The 21,518-nt window shown below is 41.7% G+C and overlaps 1 protein-coding gene across 1 annotated transcript in view; it reads right to left on the reverse strand.

Annotated features, from left to right (window-relative positions):
- The window catches only part of LOC139746242 (uncharacterized), a 754,529-nt gene that overhangs the window by 7,668 nt on the left and 725,343 nt on the right, over nt 1-21,518 (reverse strand). The window contains exon 8 of the mRNA XM_071657248.1: nt 9,190-9,327. Within this exon, the coding sequence (XP_071513349.1) occupies nt 9,190-9,327 (138 nt within the window). The remainder of the gene's footprint in view (nt 1-9,189; nt 9,328-21,518) is intronic.

The following is a 21,518-nucleotide window of genomic DNA, read 5'->3' on the forward strand; positions in this document are numbered from 1 at the left end:
ACCTCACAGCTGCATCACCATGACCTAACCTCACTGTTGTATTACCACGTCATAACCTCACTGTTGCATCACCACGTCATAACTTCACTGTTGCATCACCACGTCATAACTTCACTGTTGCATCACCACGACCTAACCTCACTGTTGCATCACCACGTCATAACCTCACTGTTGCATCACCACGACATAACCTCACTGTTGTATTACCACGTCATAACTTCACTGTTGCATCACCACGTCATAACTTCACTGTTGCATCACCACGTCATAACTTCACTGTTGCATCACCACGTCATAACCTCACTGCTGCATCACCACGACCTAACCTCACTGTTGTATTACCACGTCATAACTTCACTGTTGCATCACCACGTCATAACCTCACTGTTGCATCACCACGTCATAACTTCACTGTTGCATCACCACGTCATAGCTTCACTGTTGCATCACCACGTCATAACTTCACTGTTGCATCACCACTTCATAACTTCACTGTTGCATCACCACTTCATAACTTCACTATTGCATTACCACGTCATAACTTTCACTATTGCATTACCACGTCATAACTTCACTGCTGTATCGTGGAACCCTAACCTCGTTGCTGTATTACCACAACGACATATCCTCACTGCTGTATCAACTGGAATATCACCTCACTGCTACATCGCCACAACATAACCTCACTGCTACATCACTACAACATCACCTCACTGCTACATCACCACAACATAACCTCACTGCTGCAACACCACAACATAACCTCACTGCTGCATCACTACAACATAACCTCAATGCTGTCTTATCACAACGAAACATCCTTGTTGTATTACAACAACAACCTAAGCTCACTATTGCATCACTGCATCATAACCTCACTGCTGACGTATGACAACTTAACCTCGTTGTTGTATCACCATCACAACACAACCTCAACGCTGCATCACCACAACGTAAACTTACTGCTGTAGCACTGCAACATAAACTCACTGCTGTAGTACCACAACCTCGTTCTTGTATCACCACAAAAACCTAACCTCAGTACTGCATCACTCCTGCATAAGGAGGGACCAAGTGTAGGTCTATTGAAAAAGACCAGAGGCAGGATTTTTGAAAAAAAAAAAGACTAAGTATGAGACTTCTGACAAAAAAAAAAGATCAAGTGCAAAACGTCTGAAAAAGACCAAGTGTAAGACCTCTGAAAAGAAAAGACCAAGTGTAAGACCTCTGAAAAGAAAAGACCAAGTGTAAGACTTCTGAGAAGAAAAACCAGGAATAAGAGTATTGAAAAAAAAAACCGGGTATGAGATTTCTTAAGAACAAAAAGACCAAGAGTAAGGCTTTGGAAAAAAGACAAGATATAAGACTTCAGAAAAAAGTTATAACACTAAAAAAAACTAAAACGCAGGTGTAAGACTTTTGATAAAAAAAATTATAAGACTTTTGATGAAAAAAAACGTGTAAGACTTTTGATAAAAAAACGTATAAGACTTTTGATAAAAAAAAACGTATAAGACTTTTGATAAAAAAAACGTATAAGACTTTTGATGAAAAAAAACGTATAAGACTTTTGATGAAAAAAAGCGTATAAGACTTTTGATAAAAAAAAGACCAGTTATAAGAAGATTTCCGAGGCAAGAGAGAACTGGTATAAAACTTCTAAGAAAAAAAAGACCAAAATGCAATAATGAAAAAGAAAACAGGTGTAGCACAGCAGCGATTAAAAAAAAGTATGATTTATTCATGGAAATTTTCAGAGGATATGTAAAAAGTACAAGCGATGCGTGACATGGGTTTCCAGGCTCAAAGGAATTCGTGTATATTCTAAGTCAGTCACCGATGTGAGCATTTCATGTTTACTATTAATCAATTCATCCATATGCTTATCTATCTATCTATCTATCTATCTATCTATCTATCTATATATATATAGCTGGGACAGAGGAAATAACTATGTTTTGCAACACCAATAACGTTAGCCATCATACAATTATGTTTTAAATAATTAGTTCCAGATGTAGACATTCTGGCTGACGACATACGATTAGTTGAACCATTGATTATATATATCACTCCACTGTGCCACATTCAACACAGACTGACAAGAAAGCTTACAAAAACTATGGGCAACATTAAGAGAGGGGTAGATAAACATATGGACACAAAAGGACGGGTCGTTAAGTTGAAGAACACAAGGAAGGCATCACAGAGATCGCCATGAACTTGGACGCTTTTAGTTCTCATGCAAACCACAGAGGATGATGGAGCCAATGGTAGCAAGAAGAAATACCCACAACGAACGCTTGATGCCCTTGGCAAACATCAGGGTCTACGACAGGAAGAAGAAACCCGCGCAGCGAACGCTGATCCCCTTGACAAACGCCACCTATCAGTTATTTCACCATTTTCTTCGTCGTCCCGCTTCATGTGAAGGGTAACTCTAGGAAATCCTTGAAGTATCGTCGTCAGAACTGATGGAGGATAAACCACGTCAAGCTGGGTGCACACACATATCCCCGGTGATGCTGGACGAGGGAGGCTCTAATGCCCTACGGAGTCTGTGGTGGCTAGAGTGCGAAGGTGCCGCCCACATACGGAGGCGCAGTTCATGTTAAAGGGAGACAGATGACAAACAATCGGACACACTTCGTACCGTTTCGTTCACCCAAGCGAACCATAAAACCGATATTTAACGGATGGTATCTTTATTTAAACGAAATAATGGAACAGTTTTTACCAAGAATTAGGTCACGTTGTGTTGCTGTGCCAGCCACTTGGGAGAGTCTCTCACAACCACAGCACACGACATGATCGCGACTTCGATTCACCGCTTGAGACCTGCGACGTGGTCCTTGAGCATGACGGTACAGCCCTTGGGTATAGCAGTAGGGACCTTATGCACGATGTTAAAGATAAGGCTTCAAAACCTAGGCCACCCGTACCCATGGGTCGCACCGCCGTGCTTGGAGGGGTCGTACCGCCGTGCTTGGAAGGGGGGTGTCGTACCGTCGTGCTTGGAAGGGGGGTGTCGTACCGCCGTGTTTGGAGGGGTCGTCCCATTGTGCTCAAGATATTCATTTCATCCGAATACTCTCAGCGTAGTCGTCCATCATCCAAGCCCCTCAACAAGCCAGCCAGCCTGAGGCCACTCTATCTCCTCCTCCTCCTACTCTTCTTCCATCCACGCTGCAGGTTCTCTTATGGAGCCAAGGACCAAGCGAGGGCGGCTGCTGGTATGAAGACCATTTTCCTTTCAGGTCCCGCGGGCGCCGTCCCTCTCACGCCAGCCGGACGGACCCCGCGAGCTGTGTGCGCTGCCATTCACTGGAACGCTCCCTGTCCACTGCACTCCATTTTCCACACAATGCACTCAAATCCTGGACACAATTTTATCAGAGATGGTAAACATTTCGGGTTTGCAGCGTTTATTCATCGTTTATTCACTGACTTCAGCAATGAATAACATAACGGGTTATGTCTGTATTCTGTGGTTGTTTCATCACAGGAATGTAGAAGTGTTCATTAAGCTGATGTTCAGATCGTCTAACCAATATGATAAGTTTGGACTCGGGTGATCCTATGGCCTCAAGGTCTTTTCAGAGCTCCACCACGGGGAAGCTGTGGCACCCCAAAAACTCACCCAGACGAAATAGAAACAAACATAAATCTCCCTGAGAAGGACCTGATTTGGAGAGGCTGATAAATTCCCCGACTGGCGTCACTATTGCAGTGGAGAAGCATGGTCCACTGAGCAGGAAGGGAAAGAGTAGGGCCTGCCACATTACTCAGTGGGGTCAAAAACTTTTCCTCCCCACTTACGTAAGCCACACAACGCTCCCATAACTTTAGACATAAACCTTCAAAAATGGTAAAACCTTACCACAACATCTTCCTCTACCGATATTTATGGTAGATACCTTCACCATGAGCACCAATCCTTCCTCCCTGCAGACCACAGAGCCTAACAGCACAAGAGTAAATATGGGACCACTTCAGAGATATCGTGAACTCTGATCTTTCCAGTGGAGAACTGGAGGGGATGAACACCAGGAAAAAAATAGTAAAGCGCTGGACACGTTATGAACAACAATTGACGAAAAAATGTCAAAACTAAGTCTTCGTTTAAGAGATCAAACACCATCCTAACAAGATAGTATCATGGTAAGTCTATGCTCTTACGCACGGGTGGCCATAAATCATACATAAAGAGTGTTGAAAACTCAAAGAGACACTATAGGAGGAAGCAATTACAGATTAAAAGCACTGAATACCCGACAATCAGTAACAAAACAGTAGATGACCGAGGTGAATTCATGAACTTACGAAAGATCGCGTTAAAAATCACACCTGAAGAAAACGGGCTGGCGAATCTTTGTCACCTCTCCACAAAAATGAAGTTCTAAACCAGATGAGCCATAACGGTTATACAAAGAAGGAAGGAGACAAAATAAGATTTCCACAGCTTACCTGTTCAAGCCTAGAAAAAAAAAAAAAAATCCAAAAAAACGCGGCCTTAGGAAAGAGACGGAGACAGACAGTGCAAAAAGGATCTTATTACCTTTATCTCAGCACAGGATAATTCACACCTTGCGACACTGACACAGGGAGTCTGGCTCTCGTGGAGGCCTGGTGGGATAACAAACCCAACTCCCTAGGCCCACAGTGCTTAGGTCCCTCACCATCGGAGGGCCAGCCGCCCTAAGACATAGGGCCCGAACTTCCTGAGTTGTAGGGAGGATTAATCTCAAACAAGAAACTAACACTGACGTAAGATATAAGAATGCCAGAGGGTGATCTAGAGAAGAACTTATCGACAAAATAACCTCACATAATCATTCAGTATGATATTGGAAACGACGATGCTTAACTTTCGATGCAAGATGGGATCTAGAAAAACAACAATCTCTCCACCTAAAATCGAACATGGTTTCCGATCGTCTCTGTATACAAGCGTCCCCCACTAAAATCATCGAGTGTCGCGGCACAAACACACCAATCACTAAGACCTAAATCGAATTGTGGATGAGCGGCCTTCGGTATACATATGTTGTCGGTGGGCGTGCCAGAAATTGCCGATAAGGTTTCTTGTGTAACTTCCTTAACCAACCGACGCGTTCCCTCTCCAGCCATAAACTCAGTAACACCATTAATTCACACTACTCTTGGTTCCCGAAAGGAAAAGGGAGCGTTACTGTCACCATCGCTATTTATAATTCTCGTAGCAGATATCCTTCCCCACCATCTCTCCTCAGTGAGCCTGGCCATCTTTTATGCAGATGATGCCGCCCAGACTGGCAATAACTTTCAGTTACACGAGTCCAGTTAGGGGAAGCCAGACTCAACACGTGATGAAGATTAACATCAACAATTTCGCAATTACAATATAGGTTAGAGTGGAAGAGCTTAACATAATTGCATGTGGTGAAAACGGGATGCGATACCACTGTAGAAAATAAGGTCACACACTAACGTTAAGTGGTGTAGTGGTTAGTCTTGCGGACTTTTGACTCACTCATGGGCTATCTGGGGTCGAGCGCGTGTAGGTTCGAATCCTCGTCTAAGCATATCGGTCCATAGTCAATACAGCTGTTCATCCACCTTTTTAGAGCTGATTGATGATTGGGGTCATCAGGCTTAGGTTTGTGTATATGAATACATTTGGCGCAAATGAGAGAGCCTTGAGTAGGCGTATTCAGTTGCCTACACACTCAACCAAAAACAACAACTACAACTATAAACAAGAGAGTTACACGAAACAAAACAACCCCCGACAAGTTACATTGATTCTAACACCTTCTGGCGGGTCGAAATCTACATTCGGTGAAGTCTGTGATCCTAACTCTATTAGATTATTCCCTAGTGCCCGTTCATCTTGCCTCCAAATCACGCACGGCAGAGGGTGCAAAACAGGGCGCTACTATTCATCAATGATGCGGCAGAGGGAGCAAAATAAGGCACTTCGACTCGATAGTGATAGGAAATATCCATAGCAAAATAGGACACTACTCTTTGACAATGATGAGAAATACTCTCATCTTGACCGTATTGAAAAATCACCATCTGCGAGACCACATAAACTCTACATATTGTGACACGGTGAGGAGAGGCATCTCAAAAATCTATGGCAGGAACGAGATGATACACCCGCAACACATACTGAAGACGGTTGAGCAGCAACCACCTTTGAAACACAGTTCCCACATAGTCCTAAGGGAAGGCCCGACCAATCTGGCGATATATACACAATGAACACCTCTCACGCCTACCATACATACATCCTTTTCTGAAAAGGCACATATCATCACTACAACCCCCCCTCTAGCCTAATGAAAAGGAAAGAAAGGTAAGTATGAGAGAGAGAGAGAGAGAGAGAGAGAGAGAGAGAGAGAGAGAGAGAGAGAGAGAGAGAGAGAGAGAGAGAGAGAGAGAGAGAGAGAATGAAAACGGTTAAGTGCGAACTAAGTGATTGAAAACGATTCCTTCGTATGATTATTTGAACCCGTAATGCCTGAAGCAGACCTTAGCGACAGAATGTTCTCTCGTGTGTCTAATCGTTCCTCCCGAGCTGAGGTGATTTACTTGGTACTTGTCCCTCCAAGACATAGAGAAAACGAGAATCAATGCCTCCATGACAGTAAGATAACCTTCAAGGAACGAGAATCAGTGCCTCCAAGATATAAAGAAAACCAAGGAATGAGAATTACTGCCTTCAAGACATTAGTGTAACCTTCGAGGAATGAGAAATACATCAATTGTGTTTAACCACAAAACAGAGTTAAACTAAGTTCCTCCAGAGGTAAGGTACATGACTTTAACACAGTTCTATGATAATTCAATCCTCTCTTCTCTTACTCCAGGCTTATCAAATCACCAGCTCTTACCTTATCAAACAAAATGGAAAAATCAGACTTCATTCATTCTAATCAATCAGTGTTAAACTGTTACTCGCAGTAGACAAATATTGACCAACATGAAACGGGTCAAGTTATGAGGATGGACGATCCAACAGTTATTCAGATCTTCACTATCGGTGTGGAGGTTGAGACCGCTGCCTCACACAGGTCAGGGGTCGAGTCGTCTTCTCTGGGCTGTGGATGATGCTACTGAACAAGAGCCTAATCTTAGACCCGTACATCCCCGCTGGGAATAAGGTAAGACGTGCTACATGTGAGATCTGCATCTCAGAAGCCAGTGCAGTGCTCTCTGTACACTCCTTCACACTCACGTCTTTCATATCTTGTCCGTCTTCTTCCCTATGTCTTCTTTTATCATTCACACACGTCCTCAAGGTGTCTAGGACGTTATAAAGTGAAAATGGACTTTAACACTTTTAAAAAAACAATTCTTACATATTCTCGGCATATGTACAGTCAGAACATAAATCACTTTCACAACCGGGACGATGGATTTCAGAACTGAACACTACCTATCTCGACGGACGTTTTCGGTAGGGTTGGTTAGCAAGCGCGACTGCGCCGTCATTGTATTATGGCAAGTGAAAGGGAACAGTGTTCTTGGTGAGTCCCTAAAATATTCCCATATAATGAAAGGCAGAGCTAGAAACGTGAGGCCAGATGCAAAGGCATTGTTTTGGAATGTTTCGCCGATGTGTCATATTCTTTGACACCTAAGGGGCGAGAGTAATTGATGGTTTGACTGTACAGTCAATATTCTGAACCTATACACCACTATGACCTAACTCGATTAAACAATATTCAACACTTCGAACTCATCCCTTCCTCTATACTCTTTATTAATCTTTTATCTGTTATAGTAAACGTTAAAACTATTGAAACTACGATTCACTGCATTGCATATCATGCTCCGAATCAGTATATCACGGCGTCTGAGAACTAATTAAACTGTTTCACAAAATCATGACTACAATTATGAAACCTTCTGGACGAGAATTAATGGATGGCAAAAAAAAAAAATAGATAAATATCATGCATTGCAGAGGAATCCCTCAGGCACTGATCCCCAGAATAAGACTGGGGTACACCAAGCGTTATTTCGAGCTAGTAAACTAATCCATTTACATTCAGAGTGTAAATCACCACAGCGCCTGACGTGCTGAAGTTAGCGCCACGGGTTTTAGTTTCCCGTTGTGGTGCATAAGGATGAATCACCCCCAAGAGACCCATCACATAACCACACACACACACACACACACACACACACACACACACATGGGACAACACGAGTGTAAAACTCTCTCACTCTCTCCACATTGCATACAAAGTAGTACTCACACATCCTGTATTACCTTCCCAACTATCGTCGATCCCATACTCCATGTATCTAACTAATCGTTCGTTTGACATATGATCGTTAGCAGAAAATCATGCAAGGGACATTATGTTATCCCTTAAAAAACGGAGGTGCGTCTTTTGGGCATGAGGTTAAAGTGTGACCTCTGATTGGGGCTGGTCTTTAAGGCTGGAGAGCTGGACCCTAAAGTGAAGAACAGGACGACAGCCACAACAACAGCAGTAGGGTCAGCAGTAGCGCGGTCAGTAGGGTCAGCCAGTAGCAGTAGGCCTCAGGTCAGCAGGGTCAGCAGTAGGGTCAGCAGCAGCGCGGTCAGTAAGGTCAGCTAGTAGCAGTAGGCTCAGGTCAGCAGGGTCAGCAGTAGGGTCAGCAGTAGCACGGTCAGTAAGGTCAGCCAGTAGCAGTAGGCTCAGGTCAGCAGGGTCAGCAGTAGGGCCAGCAGTAGCAGTTGTAGGGTAAGGTCAGGTCAGCAGCAGTAGGGGCAGTAGGGTCAGCAGCAGCAGGGTCAGTAGGGTAAGGAGGCTTAAGTTAGCAGAGTCAGCAGTAAGGTCAGCAGTAGCCAGACAATAGTAAGGTGAAGACTGATCCTGAGCAGGAGGAGGTCAGTAAGGTCAGTAGGGTCAACAACAGCAGGGTCAGTAGGGTCAGAAAGGTCAACAGCAGCCAGACACCAGTATGCTGAAGACTGACTCTGAGGAGGAGGAGGTCAGTAGGGTCATCAGTGAGGTCAGCAGTAGCCAGACACCAGTATGCTGAAGACTGACTCTGAGGAGGAGGAGGTCAGTAGGGTCATCAGTAAGGTCAGCAGTAGCCAGAGAGCAGTAAGGTCCGGACTGACCCAGAGGAGGAGGAGGAGGAGGTCAGTAAGGTCATCAGTAAGGTCATCAGTAGCAAGAGAGCAATATGGTGAAGACTGACCCTGAGCAGGAGGAGGTCTCCGGTGTGAGGGTTGATGGTGAAGTAGGCGTCGCTGGGGGAGTGAGCGTCCACACCCTCGCCTCCCACACTATACACCAGACCCTCCTGGTCCACTGTGTCTGGGTCCTCAGCCACGACCTGCAACAAACAAACACGCCACAAAAACGTTCATAAATATAGCACACCATTACCGGGATTGAGATTAGGAAGCTATTAGCAACCTGATTATTTGTGCCTAATTGCCTGAGAGAGAGAGAGAGAGAGAGAGAGAGAGAGAGAGAGAGAGAGAGAGAGAGAGAGAGAGAGAGTATATATATATTATTATATTTTTTTATTATACTTTGTCGCTGTCTCCCGCGTTTGCGAGGTAGCGCAAGGAAACAGACGAAAGAAATGCCCCAAACCCCCCCCCCCCATACACATGTATATACATACGTCCACACACGCAAATATACATACCTACACAGCTTTCCATGGTTTACCCCAGACGCTTCACATGCCTTGATTCAATCCACTGACAGCACGTCAACCCCGGTATACCACATCGCTCCAATTCACTCTATTCCTTGCCCTCCTTTCACCCTCCTGCATGTTCAGGCCCCGATCACACAAAATCTTTTTCACTCCATCTTTCCACCTCCAATTTGGTCTCCCTCTTCTCCTCGTTCCCTCCACCTCCGACACATATATCCTCTTGGTCAATCTTTCCTCACTCATCCTCTCCATGTGCCCAAACCACTTCAAAACACCCTCTTCTGCTCTCTCAACCACGCTCTTTTTATTTCCACACATCTCTCTTACCCTTACGTTACTCACTCGATCAAACCACCTCATACCACACACACACACACATATATATATATATATATATATATATATATATATATATATATATATATATATATATTTCTTTCTTTCACACTGTTCGCCATCTCCCGCATTAGCGAGGTTGCGTTAAGAACAGAGGACTGGACCTTTGAGGGAATATCCTCACCTGGCCCCCTTCTCTGTCCCTTCTTTTGGAAAATTAAAAAAAAAAAAACGAGAGGGGAGGATTTCCAGCCCCCCGCTCCCTTTCCTTTTAGTCGCCTTCTACGACACGCAGGGAATACGTGGGAAGTATTCTTTCTCCCCTAACCCCAGGGATATATATATACATATATATATATATATATATATATATATATATATATATATATATATATATATATATATATTTTTTTTTTTTTTGCTTTGTCGCTGTCTCCCGCGTTTGCGAGGTAGCGCAAGGAAACAGACGAAAGAAATGGCCCAACCCACCCACATACACATGTATATACATACGTCCACACACGCAAATATACATACCTACACAGCTTCCCATGGTTTACCCCAGACGCTCCACATGCCCTGATTCAATCCACCGACAGCACGTCAACCCCGGTATACCACTTTATTCCTTGCCCTCCTTTCACCCTCCTGCATGTTCAGGCCCCGATCACACAAAATCTTTTTCACTCCATCTTTCCACCTCCAATTTGGTCTCCCACTTATATATATATATATATATATATATATATATATATATATATATATATATATATATATATATATATATATATATATATTTTCTTTCTTTCAAACTATTCGCCATTTCCCGCGCTAGCGAGGTAGCGTTAAGAACAGAGGACTGGGCCTCTGCGGGAATATCCTCCCCTGGCCCCCTTCTCTGTTCCATCTTTTGGAAAATTAGAAAAAAACAAAAAAAAAAAACGAGAGGGGAGGATTTCCAGCCCCCCGCTCCCTCCCCTTTCAGTCACCTTCTACGACACGCAGGGAATACGTGGGAAGTATTCTTTCTCCCCTATCCCCAGGGATATATATATATATATATATATATATATATATATATATATATATATATATATATATATATATATATATATATATATATATATATATATATATATATATATATATATCTTACCATATTTTACATCAAAAGTATATAGGCAAAATATCAGTGGTGGGATGAAGAAGTAAGATTGTTAGTAAAAAAGAAGAGAGAGGCGTTTGGACGATTTTTGCAGGGGAGTAGTAAAAGTAACTGGAAGATGTATAAAAGAAAGAGGCGAGAGGTCAAGAAAAAGGTGCAAGAGCTGAAAAAGAGGGCAAATGAGAGTTGGGGTGAGAGAGCATCATTAAATTTTAGGGAGAGTAAAAAGATGTTTTGGAAGGAGGTAATTAAGTGCGCAAGACAAGAGAACAAATGAGAACATCTGTGAAGGGGGCTAATGGGGAGGTAATAACAAGTTGTGGTGAGGTTAGAAGGAGATGGAGTGAGTATATTGAAGGTTTGTTGAATGCGTTTGATAATAGAGTGGCAGATATAAGATGCTTTGGTCGAGGTGGTGTGCGAAGTGAGAGGGTCAGGAAGAATGGTTTGGTAAACAGAGAAGAGGTAGTGAAAGTTTTGTGGAAGATCAAAACCAGCAAGGCGGAGGGTTTGGAAGGTATTGCAGTGGAATTTATTAAAAAAGAGGGGGACTGTGTTGTTGACTGGTTGGTGAGGATATTCAATGTATGTATGGTTCATGGTGCAGTGCCTGAGGAGTGACGGAATGCATGCATAGTGCCATTGTACAAAGAGCAAAGGGGATAAAGGTGAGCGTTCAAATTACAGAGGCATAAGTTTGTGGAGTATTCCTGAGAAATTATATGGGAGGGTATTGATTGAGAAGGTCAAGGCATGTGCAGAGCATCAGATTGGGGAAAAGCAGTGTGGTTTCAGAAGTGGTAGAGGATGTGTGAATCAGGTGCTTTGAAGAAAGTATGTGAGAAATACTTAGAACAACATACGGATTTGTATGTAGCATTTATGGATCTGGAGAATTTTTATTGATAGAGATTCTTTGTGTAAGGTATTAAGAGTATATAGTGTGGGAGGTAAGTTGCTAGAAGCAGTGTAAAGATTTACAAAGGATGTAAGGCATGTGTACGAGTAGGAAGAGAGGAAAGTGATTGGTTTGAGGCAGGGGTGCGTGATGTCTCCTTGGTTGTTTAATTTGTTTATGGATGGGGTTGGTAGGGAAGAGAATGCAAGAGGTTTGGAGAGAGGGGCAATTATGCAGTCTGTTGTGGATGAGAGGGCTGAGGAAGTGAGTCAGTTGTTGTTCGCTGATGATACAGCGTTGGTGGCTGATTCGAGTGAGAAACTGTAGGAGTTGGTGACTGAGTTTGGTAAAGTGTGTAAAAGAAGAAAGCTGAGAGTAAATGTGAACAAGAGCAAGATTATTAGGCTCAGTAGGGTTGAGGGACAAGTTAGTTGGGAAGTAAGTTTGAATGGAGAAAAACTGGAAAAAGTGTTTTAGATATCTGGGAGTGGATTTGACAGCGGATGGAACCGTGGAAGCGGAAGTGAGTCACAGGGTGGGGGAGGGGGCGAAGCTTCTGGGAGCGTTGAAGAATGTGTTGAAGTCGAGAAAGGTATCTCGGAGAGCAAAAATGGGTATGTTTAAAGGAATAGTGGTTCCAACAATGTTATAAGGTTGCGAAGCATGGGCTACAGATAGGGTTGTGCGGGGGAGGTCGAATGGGTTGGAAATGAAGTGTTTGAGGACAATATATGGTGTAAGGTGGTTCGATCAAGTAATGAAAGGGTAAGACAGATGTGTGAGAATAAAAAGAGTGTGGTTGAGAGAGCAGAAGAGGGTGTATTGAAATGGTTTGGGCTCATGGCCAGAATGAGTGGGGAAAGATTGACAAAGAGGATATATGTGTCAGAGGTAAAGGGAACGAAAAGAAATGGGAGACCAAATTGGAGGTGGAAGGATGAAGCGAAAAACATTTCAAGCGATTGGGGCCTAAACATACAGGAGGGTGAAAGGCGTGCAAGGAATAGAGTGAATTGGAACGATGTGGTATACCGGGGTGGACGTGCTGTCAATGGACTGAACCAGGGCCTGAACCAGGGCCATTTTGTAAACGTGTTTACCAATCACATGTTTACCAAATGGCGTCTTAGCATTATTTATTTATTTTATTATACTTGGCGCTGTCTCCCACGTTAGCGAGGTAGCGCAAAGAAACAGACGAAAGAATGGCCCAACCCACCCACATACATATGTATATACATACACGTCCTCACACGCACATATACATACCTATACATTTCAGTGTATATTTACGTATACATATTTATTTATTCATTTATTTTGCTTTGTTGCTGTCTCCCGCGTTAGCGAGGTAGCGCAAGGAAACAGACGAAAGAATGGCCCAACCCTCTCACATATACATGTATATACATACACGTCCACACACGCACATATACATACCTATACATCTCAACGTATACATATGTATACACACACAGACATATACATATATACACATGTACATAATTCATACTGTCTGCCTTTATTCATTCCCATCGCCACCCCGCCACACATGAAATAACAACCCCCTCCCCCAGCATATGCGCGAGGTAGCGCTAGGAAAAGACAACAAAGGCCCCATTCGTTCACACTCAGTCTCTAGCTGTCATGTATAATGCACTGAAACCAAAGCTCCCTTTCCACATCCAGGCCCCACAGAACTTTCTATGGTTTACCCCAGACGCTTCACAAACCCTGGTTCAATCCATTGACAGCACGTCGACCCCGGTATACCACATCGTTGCAATTCACTCTATTCCTTGCACGCCTTTCACCCTCCTGCATGTTCAGGCCCCGATCACTCAAAATCTTTTTCACTTCATCTTTCCACCTCCAATTTGGTCTCCCACTTCTCGTTTCCTCCACCTCTGACACATATATCCTCTTGGTCAATCATTCCTCACTCATTCTCTCCATGTGACCAAACCATTTCAAAACACCCTCTTCTGCTCTCTCAACCACACTCTTTTTATTACCTCACATCTCTCCTACCCTATTATTACTAACTCGATCAAACCATCTCACAACACATGTTGTCCTCAAACATCTCATTTCCAGCACATCTACCCTCCTCCCCACAACTCTATCCATAGCCTACGCCTCGCAATCATATAACATTGTTGGAACCACTATTACTTCAAACATACCCTTTTTTGCTTTCCGAGATAATGTTCTCGACTTCCACACATTCTTCAACGCTCCCAGAACTTTCGCCCCCTCCCCACCCGATGATTCACTTCCGCTTCTATGGTTACATCCGCTGCCAGATCCACTCCCAGATATCTAAAATACTTCACTTCCTCCGGTTTTTCTCCATTCAAACTTACCTCCCAATTGACTTGTCCCTCAACCCTACTGTACCTAATAACCTTGCTCTTATTCACATTTACTTTCAGCTTCCTTCTTTCACACGCTTTACCAAACTCAGTCACCAGCTTCTGCAGTTTCCCACATGAATCAGCCACCAGCGCTGTATCATCAGCGAAGAACAACTCACTCACTTCCCAAGCTCTCTCATCTACAACAGACTGCATACTTGCCCCTCTTTCCAAAACTCTTGCATTCACCTCCCTAACAACCCTATCCATAAACAAATCAAACAACCATGGAGACATCACACACCCCTGCCGCAAACCAACATTCACTGAGAATCAATCACTTTCTTCTCTTCTTACACGTACACATGCCTTACATCCTCGAATAAAAACTTTTCACTGCTTCTAACAACTTGCCTCCCACACTATATATTCTTAATACTTTCCACAGAGCATCTCTATCAACTTTATCATATGCCTTCTGCAGATCCATAAATGCTATATATATATATATATATATATATATATATATATATATATATATATATATATATATATATATCCTTAACTATATTTGACTTTTGCTTATGCTATCAGAAGCTAGACACAAAATCATTGCCGAGTATAACCCAAAAATAATATTCAGCTCAACATTCATTAACAATTTATGCAAATACACAGTAATCAGACAGAAAATATCATACTATAAGAAATTTCTAATCTCAGTAAATGGAGAATGGGAAAATGACAAGTACAATGAACGGGAATCTCTTTTTGCATTGTGCTCAGTAGATATGCTATTGTTATATGTTACGTATTATATGTATATATATATATATATATATATATATATATATATATATATATATATATATATATAAACATATAATACGTAACTGAATTTTAAAAACTGAATTTTAGAGGGTAACATCTTATATTTTCATCAATAAGCTGAAGATATACCAAGATACATATGGATTCAATGAACCTAGAGGACTAGTCGGACAAATGAACAACATGTACATGTAAAATCTAACCTTCCAGTCGAGTACAAGACAACGCTGGACGATGGTGCGGCGAAAGCAGGAATTATGAAGTAATTTCAAATGACCTAAATACCTAAATCAATTGAAACCGCCCCTCAGAAAATACTCGATAGTCTCACCAAAATCTTGGGAAAATCGTAGGCAAATGAGCTTAAAGGCCTTCGGTGAGGTGCACACACTATAACACTCCCAGGTACGAAACGATGGATGGTAAGCTGCGCTAACTTAACTGCTAGATACGCTGCAAATGGATGGTAGGCTACACTATAACACTACCAGATACGCTGCAGATGGATGGTAGGCTACACTATAACACTACCAGATACGCTGCAAATGGATGGTAGGCTACACTATCTTAAAATTTCACACGTCTTTGGCTCTACTGTAACGATGGCAGGCAAGCTGGGGGTCTGAAAAATTGAATGGGATTGTTTCTTTTTTACAGGAGTCAGTCGATAGACTCATGGTAAAAGCATGACTCCGTCATGGCCACAATAGTTGGATATGTCAAATAATGGAAGGTGAGTTCCCCCTAGAAAAAAAAAAAAGGGGGTGAGGAAATCAATTTTCGTCTCTCACGTGAGCAGGTGCAGAGTTCATAGGATGAAGGAAAGATGAAAGAAGCGTGTGAATTCTACAGTTTCATTCTGAGAGGAAAGAAGGAAGATGTCATAACGGTCAATGCTAGTATAGCAGATCCCATCATGGGAATAAGGAACCAGTCGTGTGCCGCAGGCCTTGATCTCAGGGGCTAAGATAGGATTGCATTATAAAATTTAGGCTTATAAGCCAAGCACTGGAACAGCATCTAAGGCTATTCAGAGCTGTCTCTATCAGGAGACATTTCGTAGACACGTAGACAGCTCAGGAGAACGGCTCATGTACGAGAGAGAGAGAGAGAGAGAGAGAGAGAGAGAGAGAGAGAGAGAGAGAGAGAGAGAGAGAGAGAGAGAGAGAGAGAGAGAGACACGAACTGAGGATGATAGCAGAGGAATTCCTATGAAGGAAAGCTTTTAATTTCACCCTGGCTAAAGGAGAGTTGAAAGAAGGTCCACCCCCAGCTATGGGAGGGCAGTATAGGGTACTTCAACACAGAGGCAAATGAGACTCGCCCTTTACGTATAGAATAGCTCCTCATAATGTTGGAATAATTCATAAACTTCTACAGTTCAGCCAGCTCTCGGGAAGAAGCATTTACCGTAATGGTCATAATGTGGGGATTCCAGGGCAGAGTGGAGAGTATATATGATTAAGCCTAACCTGCTGATGTTATTGCAAGGGATGAATTTTAAATTCTAAAGTTTGATAAGGGAGATTCGGTAAGATATACAGTGAGAAAGATTCAGTAAGATTTAAAGAGAGAAAGAGATGGAGGTAGGAGAAATTACATTTTTGTGCTGTTAAATCTAGCTATTCCAGAGATGATGTATGGGTTTGAATATCGAAACAAACAAGTTCAGTGCACGAAGAAGGGATAGAAGGGGAGAGAAGAGTTAACTGGATTCGTGTGAGTAAGAGTTGGACAGATTTAAAGAAAAGCGATCATTTATGGAGAGAATTAAGAAAAGAGTATAGGCAATGGACTGAATATCGAGGAATACCACTGTTGACAGGATATGGAATGAATGTCCAAATGCCACTGTATCTATTGCTGCTCTCTGCACATAGGACAGTGGACGACAACAAAAATGTCTTCCCTCCCCGTACGAGATGTGCCACCGTGACTCAGTCACACTTGGACTATTAATGATACAAATCTGTTGCAGACTCATGATGCCACTTCCTCACAAATAGCCACTCGAAGACCCTCTGTGTCGAAAGCTTGAGGAAAACCCCTTTGGAAAATGCTCTCACAGTAAAGCAGGGTCTGTCCACGGATGAAATCCCGGAGGGACTGAAGGAATGGGATGAAGGTTTTACAAGTAATATGACAAACGTTTCATGGCTCAAGAGGTTGGTTGGCTTCCTCGCTAGGAGAGTACTACAGTACTTTCAGGAGCGTTCGAATCTCCTTTCACGGGAAGTGATAAATTCTCAACTTTACAACGAGAAGCCTCATGATTATGAGCAGTCATAAAAGAAGAGAAAGTAAGTAATTTATTTTAGAGCCAAATTGGAGATAGAAAAAATAATGTGTGAATATACAAAAATAATGTACAAAAATTGATGACCTTTAATTGAGCTTCGAGCAAAATGTAACAGCACTGCTCCTCTTTAAAATAATATCACAAGCTGATATAACCGAAAGTGCTCTTTTCATCGTACAGATTCACACTGAGAGACAGTGTGTTCGAAATGTTTTCAAAACTAGAGATTTGAGAGAAGTGTCTCTTTTTGCCATGAAAAAATAATGGACTTTCCTGTTTTCAGTTTACCATCTAAGAAACGTTACTGGTCAACTGAAGAAGATGTAGTCTAGAATGGAAACAGTTAGGATTGCTCTTCACATGAAACTGATACTTGAAACTGAAGTCAATCTCACACTTTATTCTTACGTTGGTGAAACTTGGTAAATATCAAAACCGGTAAAGGTTTCAAGGGTGAGATCCCTTCCATGCATTGGTGACTGTTGCTTTTTCTAACAAATTGTGGAGCTTGAGGAACTTCTATCAACGAAATGATAATTAAAATTGTATTGTGACGATAGTTCATGTGTCGAGCGCATAGGTTCGAATCCTAGTTGCGGCAGTCAGTCCACAGTCGATCCTAGCAGTTCATCTTCCCTTCAAGTTGGTTGATAACCTGGCTTAGGGTATATATATATATATATATATATATATATATATATATATATATATATATATATATATATATATATATATATATATATATATTTTTTTTTTTTATACTATTCGCCATTTCCCGCGTTAGCGAGGTAGCGTTAAGAACAGAGGACTGAGCCTTTGAGGGAATATCCTCACCTGGCCCCCTTCTCTGTTCCTTCTTTTGGAAAATTAAAAACGAGAGGGAGGATTTCCAGCCCGCCGCTCCCCTCCCTTTTAGTCGCCTTCTACGACACGCAGGGATTACGTGAGAAGTATTCTTTCTCCCTTATCCCCAGGGATAATATATATATATATATATATATATATATATATATATATATATATATATATATATATATACATATATATAGCGTTAATGATATAGCCTTGGTTAGGGCATTCAGTTACCCGCGACGTCTCAGAACAGAAAAAAACAAACTGAAATAATTAACCTGTGGATACCTAATAAGATCTGGCGACAAGTTGCGTGTCTCTGTGTCTCGTCTTGCAGAAAATTCGAGAGTAATTCCAAAAGATCCAAAATCGAGTTGAATATGACGGATGGAAAACCCATTTCATACTCAACAGGAATCTAATTTGACAACCTTTTTACGAGAGTGATTTGTTGACTCATTTGCATACTTTGGCAATGGACGATACTGGAACTCTTTAGAACAAAACAGACTGGTTAATTGTCCAATAAAAACCATCAGGGAAGATAAAAAGTATTTTTTTCTCTTTTTTTACTATTATTTCAGTACTAATGGAGAATCAATGTTTGTGAAATAGAATGACAAAAAAATGGGTGTGACATCGGGACAAAAAATGATGTCTAAAGCCGATAAATAAAGTAAAGGTGGAATGGAAACTGCAGAAACAATATCCTTAAAAATGCTACAACCGATGATTTCGAAGAGAAATTACAGTAATTATACATACATATATATATATATATATATATATATATATATATATATATATATATATATATTCTATTTTTCATACTTTTCGCCATTTCCCGCGATAGCGAGGTAGCGTTAAGAACAGAGGACTGAGCCTTTGAGGGAATATCCTCACCTGGCCCCCTTCTCTGTTCATTCTTTTGGGGAAAAAAATATATATATATGTGGGTGTGTGTGTTGGGAAAAGACGACCTAAACGTACCCACCAATGAAAGAAAATGGTGCTGGTCGACATTCAGCTAGAATCTCATACACAGTCGTGAAGACTAGGCTTCTGCTACAAAAATTTTAACCTAAGATAATCTTCTTCATATCCTAACGTTCAAAAGAATCATTCAAACACTTTACCTGACGTGCGACAACACTGACAGAGGACAAACTCTGAGTCTCAACTGCTTGTAAAAAAAAAAGGTCTCTGTAGATTGCTAGTAAAGATCTGGCAGTATACGGTGGATGGAATCCACCGTATGACTGGAAGAGAAGCGATCAACAACAGCGACAAGTTTTGGGAATCGTCGGTCATAATGTGTGTACTGCAGCTACCGCAGTGAACTAGATTTTATAGCAATTAATGTAATGAAGAAGTCTGTGGCTTCTGTGATCCTCTTGCGCTACCCTCCACAGGATGAGCATGGGTTAAACAATATAGAAGCCTATGGGAGCGGCACAAATCGAATTCGGTGTGTAATGGAAAGCGAACGAGGAGGCGTTTGTAGACTAAAGGAAATGTGACGTTTTGTGTACCTTGCTGTGTGAGCCGTACCATCAGGATATGTTATGGTGTTCTTTTAGGTCATTCTGTTCTTCTGAAAAGAAAATTCGACGTGCAAGTATTTTTGTTTAGTGGTCTTTTGAATTTCAGAGTCCAACTTTTTGTTTCTTTTTCGCTGCCCAATTCACGAATGAAAACTTGCATTTTCACCACTAGCTATTATCCTTTCGGGCAAACACTCCATAATTTCAACTGGGATATCAGTATCATATAACCCGAAAAACCAATGGTTCATAAATCAATTTCTGTCAAAGAATATAAAAAAAAAACAACGGGTTCAGTTATACCTAAAAGTATATCCGACTTAATATCCTTTTTATCTACTTTGTGAGAATCAACCTTATAGAAACTTGAACTATTACACGTACATGTATTCTAATAACATCCTGTCATTGTCACATCGAGAGGACTGGTCATGGTAGGTCACCTATCGTATGGAACATATATTTTCATCGTGTTAGGCTACTTAAAACATGTGCTACTTTTTAATGCTACTTAAGACGGCATAAGCTTCTGAATGCCCTTATCAAGGTCAATATGTGGTGTGAGGTGGTTTGATCGAGTGAGTAATAATAGGGTAAGAGAGATGTGTGGTAATAAAAAGAGTGTGGTTGAGAGAGCAGAAGAGGGTGTATTGAAATGGTTTGGTCACATGGAGAGAATGAGTGAGGGAAGATTGACCAAGAGGATATATGTGTCAGAGGTGGAGGGAACGAGGAGAAGTGGGAGACCAAATTGGAAGTGGAAGGATGGAGTGAAAAGATTTGGAGCGATTGGGGCCTGAACATGCAGGAGTGTGAAAGGCGAGCAAGGAATAGAGTGAATTGAGACGATGTGGTATACCGTGGTCGACGTGCTGTCAATGGATTGAACCAGGGCATGTGAAGCGTCTAGGGTAAACCAGGAAAAGTTTTGTGGGGCCTGGATGTGGAAAGGGAGCTGTGGTTTCGGTACATTATACATGACAGCGAGAGACTGAGCGTGAACGAATGTGACCTTTGTTATCTTTTCCTGGCAGCACTCGCGCGCGTGCTAGGGGAGGGGGGGGGGGTGTCATTTCATGTGTGGCGGGATGGTGACGGGAATGAATAAAGGCAGACAGTATGAATCATGTACATATGTATATATGTATATGTCTGTGTATGTATAAATATGTATACATTGAAATGTATAGGTATGTATATGTGCGTATGTGGACGTGTATGTATGTGGGTGGATTTGGCCATTCTTTCGTCTGTTTCCTTGCGCTACCTCGCTAACGCGGGAGACAGCGATAAAGTATAATATATATATATATATATATATATATATATATATATATATATATATATATTCATTCTATTTTGTTTTGTCGCTTTCTCCCGCGTTAGCGAGGTAGCGCAAGGAAACAAACGAAAGAATGAGCCAACTCACCCACATACACATGTATATGCATACACGTCCACACACGCAAATATACATACCTATACATCTCAACGTATACATATATATATATATATATATATATATATATATATATATATATATATATATATATATATATATATATATACACAC

The sequence above is a fragment of the Panulirus ornatus genome, chromosome 64, assembly GCF_036320965.1.
Source record: "Panulirus ornatus isolate Po-2019 chromosome 64, ASM3632096v1, whole genome shotgun sequence".
NCBI classification, from domain to species: domain Eukaryota; kingdom Metazoa; phylum Arthropoda; class Malacostraca; order Decapoda; family Palinuridae; genus Panulirus; species Panulirus ornatus.